Raw genomic sequence first — 20,291 nt, 5'->3', positions numbered from 1 at the left:
AGGAAAAGGAACAAAAAGATATAAGCATGTTGTAAATAAACCAAGTTATAAATTAAGAGAAGGAAAGGAAATATCCACCTTACTATCACATATATTGGAAAGAGATCTACGGGCTGGCTAAGTTTAACCACTTTTTCTATTTAAAAAACTCCTGCCTGGGGGTTCCCACTGTGGCTCAGCGGGTAACAAACCCGACTAGTATCCATGAGGACTCAGGTTTAATCCCTGGCCTGACTCAGTGTGAAGGATCCAGCGTTGCTGTGAGCTATGGTGTAGGTCGCAGACACAGTCCACATCCCATGTTGCTGTGGGTGTGGTATAGGTGGTAGCTGTAGTTCTGATTTGACCCCTAGCCTGGGAACTTCCATATGCTGCAAGTGCAGCCCTAAACAAACAAACAAACAAAAGAAGTCCTACATGAAAACAGTGGGGTGGGGAGTATAACATCATTTCATTCCAGGGGCTGGTTGGAACATTTCTTTTGCTCTACTTATACTTGGATGTGTTAAAACCTGGACACTGACTTACAGGAACCAAACTCACAAGAGATGGATGTATAAAGCCAGAATACAATTGATTTATAATGCTCTTATAGCTACACAAATTTTCACATTCTTATGGCTTCTGAGCTCTGTATTATCTCCCTATAGACAGAACTTCGTGGGAATCCATATTAGACTTAGAAAGTTACTCCATCACATATGGTCATGGGCAGGAAAATCAGTCCTGTGACCTTAGAGGATAGTGTGTTCATTGAGACTATCTCAGAGACAAGTGATTAGAAATAAAACTTAAATTGCCTCAAGCAAAATCAAATTTTTTTTTTTTTTTTTTGCTTTTTAGGGCTGCATTTGCAGCATATGGAGGTTCTCAGGCTAGGGGTCGAATCGGAGCTGCTGCTGCCAGGCTATACCACAGTTAGAGCAGCCCAGCATTTGAGCTGTGTCTGTGACCTGCACCACAGGTCACAGCAATGCTGGATTCTGAACCCACGGAGTGAGGCCAGGGATCAAACCCTCTTCCATGTGGATACTAGTCAGGTTCATCACCGTTGAACCACAACAGGAATTCCAAAACCAAACTTTATTTGCTTATGGGACCAGGAAGTCAAAGGATTCCAACACAGTTAGATGTAGAAGTTCTCTAACAATGTCAGCTGGACTCTACTTCTGCGCCATCCAGTGCACTTTGGGCTGTCAGCTCGGTGCCACTCAGGAGATGGGTCTCTTTTAGCCACTTGTCCCTGGGCCAGTGCTCAGTGAGGACTTGATAAATATCCAGAGAACAAGTTTGGGATCCAAGACACTCTCTGCCCATGCAATTCTAGAAAGGAATTGCTAAATTTTGTTTCTCTATATAAACACGGTAGAGTTTCCCCAAACTTCTTGATCCTAAGATTCACTTTAAAATATCTACTCCCAGCCCTTTCTCAGGTTGGGTAGGAGCCAGTAATATGTGTTTTTACTCAAAGGGGCAAGGTTTCCTATGTTTATAAGAGAAGGGGAGAGCCACTGGTGTTGATGAATGCTGATCACATTTTAATGTGACAGGGAGATCTTGTTAAAATGCAGGTTCAGCTACGGTGGGTCTGAGATGGGGCCCAGATTCTGCATTTCTGAGAAGTTCCCAGTAATATTTATTGCTGGTCTGGGTGGCACATGTTGGGAACTGCCAATCTGTGGACTAGTGGCTCTCAGCTAAGCCAGTTTTGTGCACCAGAGGACGCGAGCCATTGTCAGGAGTCTTCTTTGATGAACACAACTGAGGAAGACGTACTCCTGGCACCTTGTGGGCAAAGACCAGCAATGCTAAAACCTACTGTGTGCAGCACAGACCCACAACCTAGAATTATCCAGCTATGAAGGTGGCACTGCTGCTGTTGAGGAAGGCTGCTGAGGAAGATCTCCTTCGTGGAGCAGATGCTATCCTTGATTAGGTGCCAGCTTTATTAGTTGCCACCACAGTTTAGTGTGGCCCTTCCAGTGTTCCACCCATGATCCCTTGTTTGGATTTTAACTATTATTCAGGCACCTTAATCACATAATAGCCATAAAAACCATAGCCAGGAGTTCTTGTAGTGGCTCAGTGGTTAACGAATCCAACTAGGAACCATGAGGTTGCAGGTTTGATCCCTGGCCTCGCTCAGTGGGTTAAGGATCCGGCTTTGCCATGAGCTGTGGTACAGGTTACAGACGCGTTTTGGTTCCCACATTGCTGTGGCTGTGGCTTAGGCCAGCAGCTACAGCTCCAATTAGACCCCTAACCTGGAAACCTCCATATGCCTTGTGTGCAGCCCTAGAAAAGACAAAAAAAAAAAAAAAAAAAACACCATAGCCAATATGATCCCTCCTTGAGCCCTTTTCTCTGCCAGGCACCCTTCCAGGCACATCATGCACTGTGTGTAAGGTACAGTTGACCCTTGAATAACAGAGGTTGGATCTGTGTGCATCCAATTATGTGTAGATTTTTTTTTAATAAAGATGTACCACAGTGCTACACCATCCAACACTGGTTGAATCCCCAGAGGCAGAACCACAGATACAAAGGGCCAACTGTAAAGTTATATGTGGATTTTCAACTGTGTGAGGGGTTGGTGCATTTTTTTAAGGGTTGGCTATAATTGGTATTATTATCCCCATTTTCTGGTTGTGAAGTCTGAGGCCCTGAGAGGTTAAAGCAGCTTTCTTAGGTTATTTCTGCAGCTGACCCAAGCTGGGGGAAAAAAAAAATCACAATTATTGTAAAATCATTGATTTTTTAAAAATAAATAGTATTTGGAGTTCCCATGGCAGTGCAGTAGTAACCAAACCTGACTAGTATCCATGAAGACATGGGTTTGATCCCTGGCCTCACTCAGTGGGTTAAGGATCCAGCATTGCTATGAGCTGTGGTATAGGTCTCAGACACAGCTCAGATCCTGTGTTGCTGTGGCTATAGCATAGGTCCTATTTTACCCTTAGCCTGGGAACTTACATATGCCATGGGTGCAGCCCTAAAAAAGAAAATGAAATAAAATAGCATCTGAATATAGTACAAAAGTAAAAAAACATAAAAGAGCATGCACTGAAAAATAAATCTCTCTTTCTTCCCTTGCTCCCAGCCATCCTCATGTCTTTCCCAGAAGTCATTTTGGCCTCAGTTTCTTGGGTATCCTTTCGGAAACAGTTTTAGTATTGATAGATGGATAGATAGATGATAGATAGATAGAGAGATATATAGATAGATAGATAGATAGATAGATAGATAGATAGATAGATAGATAGATAGATTCCCAGAAATGATAAGCTACTGTATTAGTTTTCTAGGGCTGCCATAACAAATCACCACAAATTGGGTGGCTTGAAACAATAGAACCTTACTTTCTCACAATAGGGAGGCTTGAGGTCCAAAATCTAGTTGTTGGTAGGATATGCTTTTTCTGGAGGTTCTGAGGGAACATCTATCTGTTCCCTGCCTCTATCCTAGCTGCTGGGGCTCCATCACTCCAATCTTTGCTTCCATCTTCATGTGACCTTCTGGGTCTGTATGCAAGTTTATCTCTTCTTAAAGGGACACCAGTCATTGGACTTGAGCCCACCCTAATCTAGTCTGGCCTCATCTTCTGCAAATACAGTCAACTTCAATGGTACCAGGGATAAGGAACACAACCCAAAACAGCCACCAAATTTTGCTTTGTATCTTAGTTTTTTCACTTACTCTGTCTTGGGTGTTGGTGTATGTCTGCAGCTAGAGAGTTTCCCTATCAGTGGCTATATAGAATTCCAATTTTGAGGCACATCATTATTATTTAATCAATCCTCTGACAATGGATGTTTAGGTTTAAGCAACCTTCTGCTATTTGTACTCATTTTGATTTCTTCTTCTTTATTTTTTGGGGGAAAACCAAGCAACTTAAAAAAATAAGTTACTCTCCATATAGTCATGTGTCTAGATTTCTCAGAGGCAGGAATGACCTGTAAAAACCCTATTCTAGATAATCTAGAAATCTTTTTTATTTCCTAGTATGGATGAGCACAGTTTTATAAATATTTGTTGAGTGATAACTGTAATGGTTCTCAACCTTTGTTGTACAAGGGCACCACTGGGGAAATGCTAAAAAATACAGGTTGTATTTTAAAAATAAAAACAATAGCTTTTATTTTTTTTAGTATTTTTTTATTACTCAAATGAATTTAATCACATCTGTAGTTGTATAATGATCATAACAATCCAATTTTACAGGATTTCCATCCCACAGCCCAAACACAGAAAACTTAAGAATAAACATGACTAAGGAGGTGAAAGACCGGTATGTTGAGAACTATAAAATATTGATAAAGTAAATTTAAGATGATCCAAAGAAATGGAAAGATACCCCATGCTCTTGGATTGGAAGAATTAACATTGTTAAAATGGCCATACTACCCAAAGCAATCAACTAATTTAATAGGATCCCTATCAAATTACCCATGACATTGTTCACAAAACTAGAATAAATTATCATAAAATTTACATGGAATCATAAAAGACCCACGAGTGCCAAAGCAATCCTGAGAAAAGCTGGAGGCATAACTATCCCAGACTTCAGACAATACTACAAAGCTGCAATAATCAAAACAGCACAGTATTGTCACAAAGACAGGCATAGGGATCACTGGAAGGGAATAGAGGGTCCAGAAATAAACCCACACACCCGTAGTCAATTAATCTTCAACAAAAGGAGACAAGACTATATAATGAAGTAAAGACAGTCTCTTCAGCAAGTAGTCTTGGACAAGCTGAGCAGCCACATGTAAATAAATGAACTTAAAACACTCCCTCATACAATATACAAAAATAAGCTCAAAATGGCTTAAACACTTAAATATAAGACATGACACCATAAAACTCCTAGAGGTGAACTAGGCAAAACATTCTCTGACAAAAATCATAGCAGAGTTTCTTAGGTCAGTCTCCCAAGGCAATAGAAATAAAAGTAAAAATAAACAAAATGGGGCACAATCAAATTTACAATCTTAACAAAATGAAAAGACAACCTATGGACTGGGAAAAAATATTTGCAAATGATGTGACTGACAAAGGCTTAATTTCTAAAATATACAAACAGCTCATACAACTCAATACCAAGAAACAAAAAAATGGGCAGAAGACTAAATAGACATATTTCTGAAGATGACAAATAGCTCAGTAGGCTCATGAAGAGATTCTCAACATTGATAATTATCAGGGAAATGCAAATCAAAACTACAATGAGGTATCACCTCACACTGGTCAGAATGGCCGTCATTAAAAGTCTACAAATAGTAAATGCTAGAGAGGGTGTGGAGAAAAGGGAATCCTCCTACACTACTGGTGAGAATGTAAATTGGTGCAGCTCCTATGGAAAACAGTATGGAAGTTCCTTAAACACCCAAAAATAGGGAGTTTCCTGGTGGCCTAGCAGTTAAGTATCCAGTGTTGTCACTGCTATGGTGCAGGTTTGATCCCTGGCCAGGGAACTTATGCATACTGTGGGTTTGCCAAAAAAAAAAAAAATTAAACTAAAGAAAGTTGCAATATAATCCAGCATTCCTGCTCCTGGCCATATATCCAGAGAAGACTCTAATTTGAAAAGATACATTCACCACAATATTCATAGATGCACTATTGGCATAGCCAAGACATGGAAGCATTCATAGATGAATGTCCATTGACAGATGAATGGTTAAAGAGGATGTGGTGTGTGTGTATATTTATATACATACAATGGCATTCTCCTCAGCCATTAAAAAAGAATGAAATAATGCCACTTGCAGCAACATGGATGGATCTAGAGATTATCATACTAAGTGACATATGTCAGAAAGAGAGAGACTGATGTCATATATCACTTGTATGTGGAATCTAAAATATGATATAAATGAACTTACTTATAAAAAAGAAACAGAGTAAACAAATTTATGATTACCATAAAGGGGAGGGGAGGCAGGGAAAAATTAGGAGTTTATGATTAGCAGATACAAACTACTATATATAAAATGAAAAAGGTCCTACTGTATAACACAGGGAACTATACTCCATATCATGTGATAAACCATAATGGAAAAGAACATGAGAAATAATATATAATCTGAATCACTATGCTGTACACCAGAAACTAACACAACGTTATAAATCAACTATAGTTCAATTTAAAAAAAATACAGATTTGCGGGCTACACTCCAAACCATCTCCCAAGAAGGTACCAGGGATTCTAGTATAAAATTAGGATTAGGACCCCCCAACTGTGCCTTGAATTGTGCCAAGGGCTAGGAAGATGGCAATGGATACAGTTCAGCCCTCAAGGAGCCCATGGTTTCTTAGGGGAGATGGAACCTTGAATGGATTGTTATGATCTAAGCACGAAGAGCCAACAGCAGAGCCCAGGTGTAGAGGTTGGACAGGATGTGAGAGAGGGAGATGATGTGGCAGAAGAAAAGGTATAAGGTGAGCAGAAGTGAGCTGAGCCAAGAAGTAGGAGAAGGGCAGTCTGTGGAGAAGACACAGCATCTGCAAAGGCACAGAACAGAACAACATGTGCGGTGTGGGGAGAACCTCCAGGCTTTGGGTGTTGTTGAAATGCTGTGGAGGTGGAAAGGGAGGATGCGAGTGGAGGGAAGGCAGCCAGTGGTACATCACTGTGGCCTTTCTGCATCCCTCCTGGTCAACAAATGGCTAAAATGAGGTGGTAAGCTGACAAATGCTCTGTCCCCAAGGTCCCCTCAGGCAAACATGCTCACCCAGCGAGGCAAACCTAGAAGTCAAAGAGGCCGATAAAGTATCTCTCAACCTCACTCCTGACATCCTGAGAGAGGGACCGAGACAGTGGCAAAGGAGAAGCCCGGAGCCAGTAAACACTGGTGCAGAAACGACTTGGTTGCCACTGAGAAGAGAAAAAGAATGAACATGGGAACAGCATCGCTGACAATCCCATCCTTGTATTTTAAGCAAACTGATGATGCAGAACTTGGGAAGAGGCTGGGGGAAGGTGAGAAGTCTGAACCGTGGCTCTATGGAGGCTGGCCATCTGGAAACGAACCTGCCTCATCAAACAATCCCTAATTGTTTTTAATAAGATGCCTAAGTTATGTTTGGCTGCCTCTGCTCTGCACAGTCTCCCTGTTGAGACGGTGTTTTATTTTCTTATGAAACAATAAGGCCAATATAATTAAAAAGCAATGAACATATTCACCTCCCAGTGACTGGGGCAGGTAATTACGAGCTCCTTCTTGGAGGAAGGGTGGTTGTTTTTCTTCCTTGTGTTGCAATTTTAATAAAGAAGGAGATGGCAGGGGCAGAAGAGCGCTGGTGAAGTTCCAGTCTTCATTTGTCCTTCCATTTACAGAAAAGGAGCCTTGCAGACTCGAAGAGGGTGAAGACCGAAACACATGCCTGTCTGGCTCACCATGGATGCCTGCACCCAGCACAGTCCCTGGTACTGACAGGACACTTGGTCAATAATTGTTGTCTGACCATCAGCAAGGGAAGGAAGGACAGAAATATTCTTGGATTACCATCTCCGGACCAGGCACCATGGAAGGACAGTCACGATTTTTCCCATTGATCTTTCTCATGTAGAATTAGGTACCAAGATTGGCGAGCGGCAAATGAGTTGAGGAGAGTGGGTGTCCTGAGAGTGGGTGTCCTAGGAGAACATGCTCAGGGTCAGCATCAGGGTGTAAAGAAAGTAAAAGGATGATGGAATTTTTTGGTGGGGAGAGGGGCCCCACCTGTGGCATATGGAGGTTCCCAGGCTATGGGTCGAGTTAGAGCTGCAGCTGCCGGGCTACACCACAGCCAAGCAATGCCAGATCAGAGTGGTGTGTGCGACCTACGCCTCAGCTTACGGTGATGCTGGATCCTTAACACAATGAGCAAGATCAGGGATTGAACCCACATCCTCATGATTACTAGTTGGGTTTGTTACCACTGAGCCACGACAAGAACTCCCAGAAAGAATTTTTAAATAGTAATTTCCAGAGAGAAGCAAGAGAGCAATATATCTTACCTGAGATGGAAGACTGACATTTCCCAACCTATGAAGAGATGAAAAACAAATAAGCACCTGGTGATATAACCCTCACTAGGGGGACCGGCGAGGCAGGAAGGGCAAGCAGGCATTGTCTTGCACAGGATATGGAGTCTCAGACATTTTCCTTTGGCTGCTGCTTCATGAACACATGCTGCTTGTCACAGAATGAGCGAAATGCTTCACCTGTGCTGGAATGTTTACACCTCCTGGGCGCCCTGTGAGATGTGTTCTCAAAACCCCAATTTACCAACAAAGAAACAAACTTTGGATGCTGAGAAACTGGCTCAAGATCCTACAACAGCAGCAAAGCCAGGATCTAAACCCAAATCCCGTTGTCTCCAAAGCCTGGGACCCAATCTCCGCACTTTATTTACATCTCACTTTACCCAAACTTCCCACTTCATCTCAGATGCAGGCAGAGTCCTTATAGCTGATTCTGTGCCTCCAGCTCATGGTTTTCCTAGTGGCCGTGTACAGACATAGCCTATATTTTGTTTTGGTTTTTTTTTTTTTTTTTTTTTTTTTGCCAGTGGAAGCCTTTTTTTTAAGTTGAAGTATAGTTGGTTTACAATGTTGTACCAATTTCTGCTGTACAGCAAAATGACATATTCCCTTTCTTATATTATGTTCCTCTGTATTCTATCCCAAGAGACTGGATATAGTTCCCTGTGCTTTACAGTAGGACCTCATTGCTTATTCATTCTAAACGTGTAATAGTTTGCATCTCCTCACTGCAAACTCCCAGTTCATCCCACTCCCTCCCTCTTGGCAACCACAAGTCTATTCTGTAAAGACAGCCTATTTTTAATGAAACAATGGCAAAATAGCCATACATGATCTTATTCATTCAACGATATGCCTTTTTAGTGCTACAGGGAAGTAGGTATGAAGGTGACTTTGCTGGTAATAATAGCATGTTCTTGAACGCCTGCTGTGGGTCTTCACCGTGCAACACACTTCACCTGTGCCAAGGGATGCATAGGCAACAAGCCTCTGGAGTTCAGGTGAGGGAGCCATGGTGCTGAGCCAGTGGTTCACAGAAGACTTGATGGAAGGGGTGACATTTGAGCAGAGACCATAAGACTGGCAAAACCCTGGGACAAAGAGAGGATGGGTGAGGCCACAGGGGACCTATAGGGGAGGAGTCTGATGAGGCTTTAGGCAAGAGTTTGCTACCAGAGGGGAGGGACTGGGGAAAGGATAGCGCAGGTGACACACCAGATTACAGCAAGCTTGAAATGTCCACCTAAAGATAAGGGACAATAAGTAGTCAAAATCTTTAGCTAGCTTTTAGGGGAATCCCAAGAAAAGGATGATTGGAAATGCGCAGTGAATTTGGTGAATGGCAAATGATTATCAGAGAAGCCCTGCATCTCCTACAGGACTTGCAGGGACTGCTTCCACGGCCAGGGTAGGAGCTTACTCCTCATTGATTTAAGCTTCAGGGAAATAACTGGGAATACCCCTTGTGGCTTAGCAGATTAAAGACCCAACTTTGTCTCTGTGAAGATGCGGGTTCCACCCCTGGCCCTGCTCAGGGGATTAAAGGATCAAGTGTTGCCAGAAGCTGTGGCATAGATTGCTAACGCAGCTTGCATCCACTGTTGTTGTGCCTGTGGTGCAGGCCGGCAGCTGCAGCTTTGATTTGACTCCTAGCCTGGAAACTTCCATATGCCACAGTGTGGCCATAAGAAAAAAAAATTTAATGAAAAAATGTTTTAAAAAGGAATTAGCTGGTTCAAGGAAGTCAAGAGTCCAGAATAAGGTTGGTGGCTTAAGACAGAGCCAGATTGGAAGCTCAAGCCAGCCCATGGGTCTGGGTCATGGTCTCTCCATCTCGTAGCTTCTCTCTATCCAATGTAGGCATCTTAGATGGCTCCCCCTGTTCCCCCAGGCCAGGCCCTGTCCTCTCTGCTGTATTTGTTACAAGAGTCAGTCTCTTTCAACAGAAATGCCAACCCACCTGGAATCCACTCTCTTGGTCCCAATATCCCCATTTGCCCACCTTTGAACCAATGTCTGAGACCAGAGAGTCACAGGACTCTGCTGAGCCAGCCCTGAGCTCCGATCCCACATCTGGAGTAGGGGGTTGCACCCTGAGGACTAGGAGTGTGAGGAGCAGGTCCTTAGAAAAGAAACCAAAAACCAAGAGTTCCCATCGTGGCTCAGCAGTTAACAAATCTGACTAGCATCCATGAGGACGCAGGTTCGATCCCTGGCCTTGCTCAGTGGGTTAAGGATCTGGCGTTGCCGTGAGCTGTGCTGTAGATTGCAGACTCGGCTTGGATCCTGAGTTGCTGTGTCTGTGGCATAGGCTGGGGCTACAGCTCAGATTCAACCTCTAGCTTGGGAACCTCCATATGCCACGGATGTGACCCCCCCCCAAAAAAGAAAAAAAGAAACCCAAAACCAGGATATTGTCACCAGAAAGTGGGGGGCCATTGGTCTGGTAGGCAAAAACAACAGCTGTCCACAACAGCAGCTCCAGGAAACCAGGCAGATGGAGAGCCACTGGGAATGCACAGGGTTGGCATCCGTTTGCTGAGGCGCCAGGATCTGGAGGATCCTCCACAACTAGGTGCTGCTTGTTGTCCTCGGGTGTCTGGGCCCGTAGTGGAATTAGCAGTTGCTAAGAGGAGCCCTCAGGAGGAGCGGATATGAGTCTCCGGGTGGGCTGGGGGAGTGGAGTGGATTGCAGGAAGGAGTTCTGGGAGCTGAGAGCCAGAGGAAGCATTCGATGTGTTCATTTCAGCAGTGTCAGGCCTGCCAAACCAGGGTGAGATTTGTATGCCTGATTTTCCTTGCAGAATGTTGTTCCTGTGCAAATCAAGTTGCTGCAAACACATATCTGCCCCACTTAGGCTTAAATCCTGCATTTCAGCAAGTCTGCTGCTCTTAGTGCTCAGGAATACTCAGACCTTCTCCTAACTGATGCACTGATGATGGAAGGATGGGGGGTCTTTGCTTGACCAAGAGTATCTTTTTTGGCCACCTCACAGCCTGTGGAGTACCCGGGCCAGGGATCAGATGTGAGCTGCCGTTGCAACCTTACACTGCAGCTGCAGTAATGCTGGCTCCTTCAACCCACTGTGCCGGGCTGGGGATCAAACCTGTATCCTATCCTGCAGAGATGCTGTTGATCCCATTGCACCACAGTGTGAACTCCAACCCAAGGTATCTTTGAGAGCCAGGATTTTCAGAGAAAGGGGTTGGCCCTTCTTAGTCACAAATAGATCCTAGTGAACAGTTTTCATGAAGGTCATCTAGAAGTCATCCACACAGGCTCTGGGACCACTGGCAGCTCTTCAGAGGCTCTGGTTTAAAGTGCATCCCATGTAGACCCACCCCCTAGCTCAATCCTGATTGCTTATATATGCATCTGGTGATGGGTTTTCGTTTCTTTTGTTGTTTAAGCAGTACCAAAGCCTAGATGGCCCTTAAATGGAGTACCTCTGTTAGACAGTCCCTCTGTTTTGGGGCCTCGATTTCCTAATCTATAAAATTGATGTGCCTGGGCTACATAATTGCTCTTGGTACTCTCTGTATGTAAATATCCTGAGATTTGAATTTATAAAATCTAGCTAACCCATCTGGAGGATCCCAAGAAGCCTGTTAGGTTGAACATCAAATAGACAGATCTTCCTAACTTCTGGTGGGTTTATGTTCCCATAAAGTCATCACAATTTGAAAATACCATTAAGTTGAAGAGTTCCTGTTGTGGTTCAGCAGGTTAAGAACCCAACTAGTATCCATGAGGATGCAGGTTTGATCCCTGGCCTCAATCAGTACATTAAGGATCCATTAAACTTACGGAGAACACATACACTGGCCTACAGTTGAGCAAACTCACCTAACCCGAAGCCTATGTTATCATAAAGTGGTTTATTTTGGGGGGGGGCACACCCACAGCATAAGGAAGTTCCCAGGCTAGGGGTCAAATCAGAGCTGCAGCTGCCAGCTTACATCACAGCCACAGCGATGTGGGATCCATGCCACATCTGCAACCTACACCACAGTTCACGGCAGTGCCAGATCTTTAACCTACTGACCAAGGTCAGGTATTGAACCCTTGTCCTCATGGGTACTAGGTGGGCTCATTACCACTGAGCCACAGTAGGAATTCCCTCATAAAGTGTTGAATATCATCTAATTTATTGGATACTGTATTGAAAGTAGAAAACAGTGGTTGTATGGGTAAATTGGTGGTTTACCCTCACGATTGTGCAGCTGACTGAGAGCTGTAGCTGCCCAGCTTCACAAGAGAATACTGCTAGCCTGGGAAAACAAGATCACAATTCACAATTTGAAGTTTCTACTGAATTGCATATCACTTTTGCCCCATTGTAAAGTTGAAAAATTGTTAAAGTGGAACCACTATAAGTTGGGACAGTCTGTGATCCAAATTTATACCTTAAGGCAAAAGTTCTCATTGGGGAGTTCCCATGGTGGCTCAATGGGTTACGAACCTAACTGGTATCCATGAGCATGAGGGTTCGATCCCTGGCCTCGCTCAACGGGTTAGGGATCTGGTGTGGCTGTGGCTGTGGTGTAGGCTGACAGCTGCAGCTCCAATTCGACCCCTAGCCTGGGAAATTCCATATGGCACAAGTGCGGCCCTGAAAAACAAAACAAAACAAAACAAAAAGTTCTTACTTGGGAGTGATTTTTGCACCCAGGGAACAACTGTGGAGACCCTTTTGGTTGCCACAAAGGCAGTGCTATGAGTGGTGAGGGGTTAGAGGTCAGGGCCTCTAACCCCTGCCTACAGCACGTGGTATAGCTCCCTGAACAAAGTCTGATCCACTGAAATGTCAATCAATATTGTCGAGGCTGAGCAGCTCTGTCTTTGGGTGTTCAAGTTTGTCATGTTATCATCAATCTGATCCTCTAAGCTTCATATCTCCTTGGTTCAGCTGAGAAGTTGCTAACAGCTGTTTTTCAGGAGTCTCATGAACTAGCTACATATTTTCTGGTTTTTCATTTTGACTTTCCCTTAATATATGAACCACTTTCTATGCTGTGACACATGGTTACCAAAGCTTTTTTTCTCCCCCCTTTCTTCTCTCTTGTGTTTCTTTATGCCATACTAGTTTGAAGTGGGGGCGAGAGGGACATCTGTTTGGGCCTGAGCCTCTGGAGGAGGCCCTAAAAATGTCTTGAGAAGAACTGAGTTGGAGACCAAAGAGGCGGCTACGTGTGAAGGCCCTGGGCAGCCCTCTCAGCTCCAGAAAGATGATGCTAAAAGAAGCGCTAAGTGCTCCCATCTTGTGTTTATACTATTCCTATTCCATAAAGGGAAAAAAAAAAAAAACCTTAAATTAAATTAAGAGGTGCTTACCAGCCTTTAAGAGTTGGAGCTTTCTTTGTAATTTTCCAGAGCCAGTTGGCCAACCAGAGGGCTGTGGCATTTACGAGATGAACACAATGTACATGTGAAATGATGGCGTCTGAGTTACCAAACTATTTATTTCATTGAAATTTGTTCCATTTCCCCCAGATGATGAACTGTTCATGCGTGACTTATCTTGAGTTTGGCTTGACAAAAGTCTGTGTGTTGCTGGAAAAGGAAGACAGGAGAAAACAAATTGATAATACAGAGGGTTAGATCTACAAATGACCCATCTCCCCGTCTGTGTGATTTTAGGATGAGAGGTAGTGATATCATGATTTTGGTTTAAATGCACTTTGGAGAAATGGTATAAAGAGATTTCCTCTAATGGACAAATAGAAGCAACTTAGAATTTCAGTCTCATGACTTCAAGAAAAAAATTTCTAACTAGCAGTATGAATCCTATACCAAGCTCTCTAATGGACGGCTTGTTAGATAAAATAACTGTAAAAACTTGAACTCAAGGTCGGCTATAGTTGCTATAAATCATTTGGAAGTCAAGATTCATATGAGAATTAGTTTCATGCTTTTTAGGGTACTGTACAAAGTCTATATCCGAGGGTACTTTAGTATAACTTCATTTTGCTGACCTGGAGGGGGCAAGGAGGGAGTTTGACCAGAAATATCAAATGCCCTAGAGGCTGAGGTTGTTCTAGATGAGCAGGTGGTGACTCTAACTTGTTCATTTGAAACAACTAACCAACCAAGTTGTCTCTGATCCTCCTCCTAATTAACCACAAGAGCAACAAGCTCACTGAGCCCATCTCAGGAGGCACTGGCTCTTTATCAATAGATTTCTTTTAATGAGGGCTCTTAACCAATATCTTCTTTTTTAATTTTAATTAAAGTATAGTTGATTTATAGTGTTGTTCCAATTTCTGTTGTATAGCAAATGGACCCAGTCATACATATTTATAAATATATACACACACACATTATTTTTCTCATATTGTCTTCCATCATGTTCTGTCACAAGTGATTGGATATAGTTCCCTGTGCTATACATCAGGTTAACCAAGATTTTCTGATAAAATCCCCATTTTGAAGGTGTTTTGTCCACTACTACCTTGATTTCCAAATTAAGTGTTTTATAAGTGACACATGCCCTGACAAGTTTGCCTAAGTGACTTGTCTCAGACTGGTCACAATATTGGCTTAAGGATTTGGGAGGGTTTGCTCCAGAAGAAATCTAAGGGGAAGTGGAAATTGTTTTTTTAAAAAGAAATGAGAAAAAAAGTAAAAGAAGTGAAAAAGATAAAATAGATTGATAATTGAAATTTAACCCATCAGTGGGCCAGCAGCATCAATTAAAGTGCTGGGTGTGTAGGAAAGGAGTTCCCATCATGGCTCCTGGTTAACAAACCTGACTAGCATCCATGAGGATGCAGGTTCAATCCCTGGCCTTGCTCAGTGGGTTAAGGATCTAGCATTGCTGTGAGCTATGGTGTAGGTCACAGACATGGCTCAGATCCCACGTTGCTGTTGCTCTGGTATAGGCAGGCGGCTACAGCTCCAAATCAACCCATGGCCTGGGAACCTCCGTATGCCAAGGGCGTGGCCCTAAAAAGACAAAAAAAAAAAAAGAGAGAGAGAAAGATGTAGGAAGGTGCTTAAGGCATCAGAGACAGGAAAATAGTTGGGAGGTATTGAAGTTGACCTTTAGGATCAGATTGACCTGAATTTAAGCTCCCACTTTGGCAAAAATCACAACCTCACAGAACTAGGATTTCCTTATCTGTGAATCTGATGAACCTCATGGCCTCATTAGGATTATGAGAGAATGCATGTAGAGCTCCTAGCCCATGCTTGGCATATTGTAGGTGCTTAAGGAATGGGAGCTGTTGCTGCCACCATTATTTTTTATATATACCTACTCCCGCTACCCATGATAGCATGCATGATTATGTTTAACAGTGTTTGAGATAGGAAGAGCAAAGCCTTTTTTCAGATATGTTCACATGCTAATCATGAAAGCTGTGAATACACTACTCCTCCCTATGAAGTGGACTTTGCAGATATGATTAAGACTATGGACTTTGAGATTAGAGAGATTATCCTGGATTATCCCTGTGGACCCGTCTCATTGTATGGATCCTTAAGAGTGGAGAATCTTTCCTAGATGAAATGAGGGAGAGATGTGATAATAGAGAAAAGGTCAAAGATTCAAGGTTGCTGGTTTTGAAGATGAAGAAGGGGCTGTTGAGCCAAAGAATGCTGGTGGCATCTAGACCCTCCAGGTGTTGACACCATGATTTTAGTTCAGAAAAAAGCTGTATCAGACCTCTTACCTATAGAATTCTATGTTTCGAAGTTCATCTTGTTTTAAACCACCAAGTTTATGGAATTTGTTACAGCAGCATATAACAAACTAATACTTGGAAAGTAATCTTTTAGTGCCACTGCATTGTTTCTTTCTTTTTTAGTACTAAAATGCCTAGAGTTTAATGGAAATGATGCCTTTTCTGCTTTTGAGATGAAAGGGCAGCCCAACCATAGACACATTTTCCAAATATAATAAATATAATCCAGCATCCTTAAGAACTCAGGAAAGAGATACCTTTTATTAATGTTTTTTACATTTTCATGTAAAATTATAAACATCAGAAATGTAGAGAGATTAATATACCCATAACCTAGATTTAACAGTTGTTAAATTTTCCCTGCTCCCTGCATTTGTACTTTTCTTTTCCTTTTTTTTTTTTTTTTTTTTTTTTGTCTTTTTAGGGCCTCACCCAAGGCATATGGAGGTTCCCAGGCTAGGGGTCTAATCAAAGCTGTAGCCGTCACCCACACCACAGCCACAGCAAGGCCAGATCCGAGCCACATCTTCAACCTACACCACAGCTCAGGAAACACCAGATCCTTAACCCACTGAGTGGGGCCAGGGATTGAACCTGCGTCCTCATGGATACCAGTCAGATTCTTTTCCACTGAGCCACAACAGGAACTCCTCTTCCTTTAAATTTTTGATTGAAGTGTTTAAAAATAATTCATAGTCATTACCACACCTTAACCCTAAATATTTCATTATGTATCCTAAAACTGAAAGAACCATAATATTATTATTGAAGCTAACAGCATTCATATTAATTCTCTTATATTATCTGATACCCAGTCCATATTTAAATTTTTCAAATGTCCCAAATGTTGTTTTATAGCTGATGTGTTCATACCAGAATCCAGTCATGGACTGTGCATTTCATTAGGTCATTGAATGGTGTCTTCTTTTTCTCAGTCCAGAATGTTCACTCACTAAATCCCATCCCACATGTTTATTTCATTGCTTTGACTGTTGAAGAAAGTCAGTCTTCTTGCAGGTAATCTCACAGTTGGGACTGGTCTAATTTAATTCTACTTGGTGACAATTTCTAAAGAAAGCATACAAAGAAAAAATATTATACTCCAACTTTTCTGACTCTATATTATTTTTGATCCTTCCAATCATACACTTATTCGTCAAAACAAATCAATCAGCATGTATTAAACACTCACTCTGCCCATTTCCTGAGCACTTACAGTGAAGAAACTCATTCCCCAGGCTCTGTAATAATGAATTAAGTCTTAAAGCAGGGAATTTTCTTTGTTTTTATTGAAACATCAAGAATCTCAGAATTATTTTTCCTAGCAAAGAAAATCTAAGAGAAGGAAAATGTGTTGGAGGAGTTCCCACTGTGGCTCAGCAGGTTGAGAACTCAACTAATATCCATGAGGATGAGGGTTCAATCCCTGGCCTCGATCAGTGCATTAAGGACCCAGCATTACCACAGCTGCAGTGTAGGTTGCAGATGCGGTTTGGATCCCCCATTGCTGTAGCTGTGGCGTAGGCTTGCAGCTTCAGCTCAGATTCAACCCTAGCTTGGGAACTTCCATAGGTTGCAGGTAGGGCCCTAAAAAAAAAAAGAAAGAAAAAGAAAATGTGTTAGGAAGTTTACACTGCAGCATAGCAGGATTGGCAGTGTCTCTGCAGTGCCAGGATGCAAGTTTGATCCCCCATCCAGCACAGTGGGTTTAAGATCTGGTGTTGCCTCAGCTGTCACAACTTGGGCTCAGATCTGATCCCTGGTCCAGGAACTCCATATGCCACAGGGTGGCCAAAAACAACAAAAACAAAAACAAACAAAGAAGAAAATGTATTGGACAGCTAAGTTTGGAATTTGCATGATCCTGTTACTATTACCACCATTAGCACTACTGGCTGCATCTTATAGAGCTTCTGTTAATGCCTGATGTTTGAAGCACATTACTTGCAGGGGAGTTATCATTTCTCACTTAATAATATTACCATTTTATAAATGATCCAACTGCTGCTGTAACAATCAAATATTCAGCCAAAATGCCTCATAGCTAGTGGTGGCAGAAGTGGGATTCTAACATTGGTGTTTCTGCTTCAGATGCTGAGAGTCTCCACACAAAGCCTCTGTTGTGCTATTTCATGGTTGCTTAGGATTCAAACTGATTATTCTGTTTGTGATGGCAAAATCATCAATTTTGTTGTTCATATGTGGTATAAGCATGCCATTGAAAGTTGTTTCAAGGAGGAGCCCCCTCCTCCTTCATTCATTTAACAAAAGTGGCCAGCTGATCTGTTGGGAAAGATCAGACATCCTGGGGGAGTCTATCCATTTCATTGTGGGCCATATGATCTCAAACATGCTCAACTCAACTCTGCTGATATTAGCATAAAAGCAATGAAAGGCAATGCACAAATGAATGAACTTTATTTACAAAATTGGGCTCTAGTTTGTCAACCCCTGCCTTAAAGCGAAGATAGCAAAGTGGTTGCCAGTAAGACAAACTTGGCCAAAGTTGTCTATGATCAGCTTGCATATTGTTCAGTTTTTTAAAAAGTTAAATGTCAACATTTAAAAATCAGGATATTGCATGCAACAAGCTACATGTTTCTGGCTGTGCTGAGAAGGAAGTGGATGGCCTGGTGTTTAGGCCCTCAGTCCCACAATGGGAAGGAATTGTGTAACTGCTCTCTTGAAGTGGGCATGGTCTGTCCAAATGCCCCAGTCCTCACCCTTCTCTATTGTTTTCCTGATGCAGAGGGTTTGTTGTCCTTGATCATCTTTAGGCTGGCCCTGTTTCCTCATTGATCTTAACTATCTGGTTCTCTGGACACCTGCATTTCTAAGTACCACCAAAATGGGAAAAGATAAAGATGTTGACTGATGGGGAGAAGGTGTTTTCATAACAATCTTGAAATGTAAAGGCAGAATGATAACATCTGGCTGTAATTTTTGCTTGCCTTTTTAAAAGTACAATGACTTGTCCATTATTAGACAGTAAAAGATAATTTGAACCTAACATAGTTCTTCCTTTAGAAGATGCAAATCACTTAGCCATTTGACACTAAATGATGTGAACAGGCCTGGCTCTGCTGAAGTGTAGGGTGTGTCAGAGTCACTTTGCATTGCCTCCAGACAACCTCTTCCTCCTGTTCCCTCCTTTCCACTTCAGTAGCTCGGTGTCCTTACTGCTTAATCCTCATCCATCCACCTTGGGTGGAACTGTTTTTTTTTTTTTTTAGTGATCTTTCTTTAAATTTAAATGACATCATTAAAGAAAGATTTTTTTTTTCTGGAAGGTATCTAATAATATCATTCATTCTAAGAGAGACAAGACTTAAATCATTTCCTTTTGCCTCTATCCAGGGATTATTAACGTTTTAATTCAAAGGAGAAACTTGAAATTTATTAGTGGCAAAGTTGTGGAATTTGAGGATTGGACAGAGATTGGACAACACCTTTGGTTAGGGTGTTGGAGCCTTTCAGGTATGTGAAGCCATACTGGTAAACACCTATTCCTAAAGCTGTCCCTAAGTGTTACGTGAGTCAAAACCTGGAGCCATATTTGACCAAGGTAGATGAATTACAGTGCATCTGAACTCAGGTCTTTGTCAAGGTTTCCCTTGACCTGTGGGGAGGGTAAAAGCTTTGGTTTTCTGATCTGTAGTGCACAGGGGGTTAGGTTAAATACAGCAGTATGATTTAAGGGTACTTGTGCCAGTCACCTCCTATCACTTACCAGGTTTCCTTGCAAATCCCACCACATTTGTGTGTGTGTGGGTGTATTTTTAGGGCTGTGGCGTATGGAGGTTCCCAGGCTAGGGGTTGAATGGGAGCTGTAGCTGCTTGCCCACACCATAGCCATAGCAATGCCAGATCTGAGCTGAGTCTGCAACCTGCACCATAGCTCATGGCAATGCCGGATCCTTAACCCAGAGCAAGGCTAGAGATGAAACCTGCGTCTTCATGGATACTAGTCAGATTCATTTCTGCTGAGCCAAGAGGAGAACTCCTCTACCCGCTTTTCATCAGAGACCTCCAGGTAGTCAATCCCAATCCATCAGAACTGGCAATTGTGGTGGCATTCCTGTGAGATAAATAGAGAGGTCCCTGTCTGCTCTCACATTCCATGAGTTCAAGGACCATATGTGGGTCATGTTGAAAATTAGCAGGCAAAAAATCATATTCAGTGGACATGTGGCTCCTTTTGGAGATGAGAGAAGTCTCAACAGTGCTTTCCTTTGAACACACAGGAGGGATCTCACTTCTCATGCAGGCCCTCACTGGAAGGAAGGGGTCATGTCATATAGATGGGGTTATGATCACACGGTGGGTACCTTTAAGACTCACTCTTTCTGACACCAGGACCCAACGATCTTAAAAACTGGGCAGAAAGAGCTTGTTTATGTTTGGGGTTCTCTCTAAGGCCACTGTGAATTGTTTGGGATAGCAGTTGCCACAAGAGACACCAGAGAGGCAAAATCAAGAGGTGCCACTAAATGTTTGGTGCTGAGTGCCCCATCACCTGTGGATTTCTTGGGAGTGAGTGCTGAGGGGAAGGGGAGTCTGCGACAGAGCAGA

At 42.6% G+C, this 20,291-nt stretch overlaps 2 protein-coding genes across 3 annotated transcripts in view; one reads left to right on the top strand and one right to left on the bottom strand.

The window, feature by feature from the left end:
• EIF4E3 (eukaryotic translation initiation factor 4E family member 3) overlaps positions 1–20,291 on the top strand; it is a 153,808-nt gene that overhangs the window by 95,411 nt on the left and 38,106 nt on the right. The gene's annotated exons all lie outside the window — the stretch shown is intronic.
• LOC106505648 (uncharacterized) lies at positions 4,134–16,787 on the bottom strand. Of its 2 annotated transcripts, XM_084989024.1 has the most exons (5): positions 16,593–16,787; positions 13,369–13,587; positions 8,993–9,124; positions 8,007–8,034; positions 4,134–7,643 (listed from the first exon to the last, which is right to left on the bottom strand). In XM_084989024.1, the coding sequence occupies exons 2-5, from the start codon at positions 13,436–13,438 to the stop codon at positions 7,544–7,546; spliced, it is 330 nt and encodes a 109-aa protein (XP_084845150.1). In that variant the 5' UTR covers positions 13,439–13,587; positions 16,593–16,787; the 3' UTR covers positions 4,134–7,543. The 2 variants fall into 2 exon arrangements, 1 of the variants encoding a protein (XP_084845150.1); XR_014823522.1 differs by lacking the exons at positions 8,007–8,034; positions 8,993–9,124.

This window comes from Sus scrofa, chromosome 13, assembly GCF_054392235.1.
Source record: "Sus scrofa isolate SSC_HxYL_T2T_F1_AM1 chromosome 13, Sscrofa_HxYL_maternal_Yorkshire_Landrace_v2.0, whole genome shotgun sequence".
NCBI lineage: Eukaryota > Metazoa > Chordata > Mammalia > Artiodactyla > Suidae > Sus > Sus scrofa.
The sequence above is the reverse complement of the archived record's forward strand: the minus strand, read 5'-3'. Positions and strand labels throughout refer to the sequence as shown.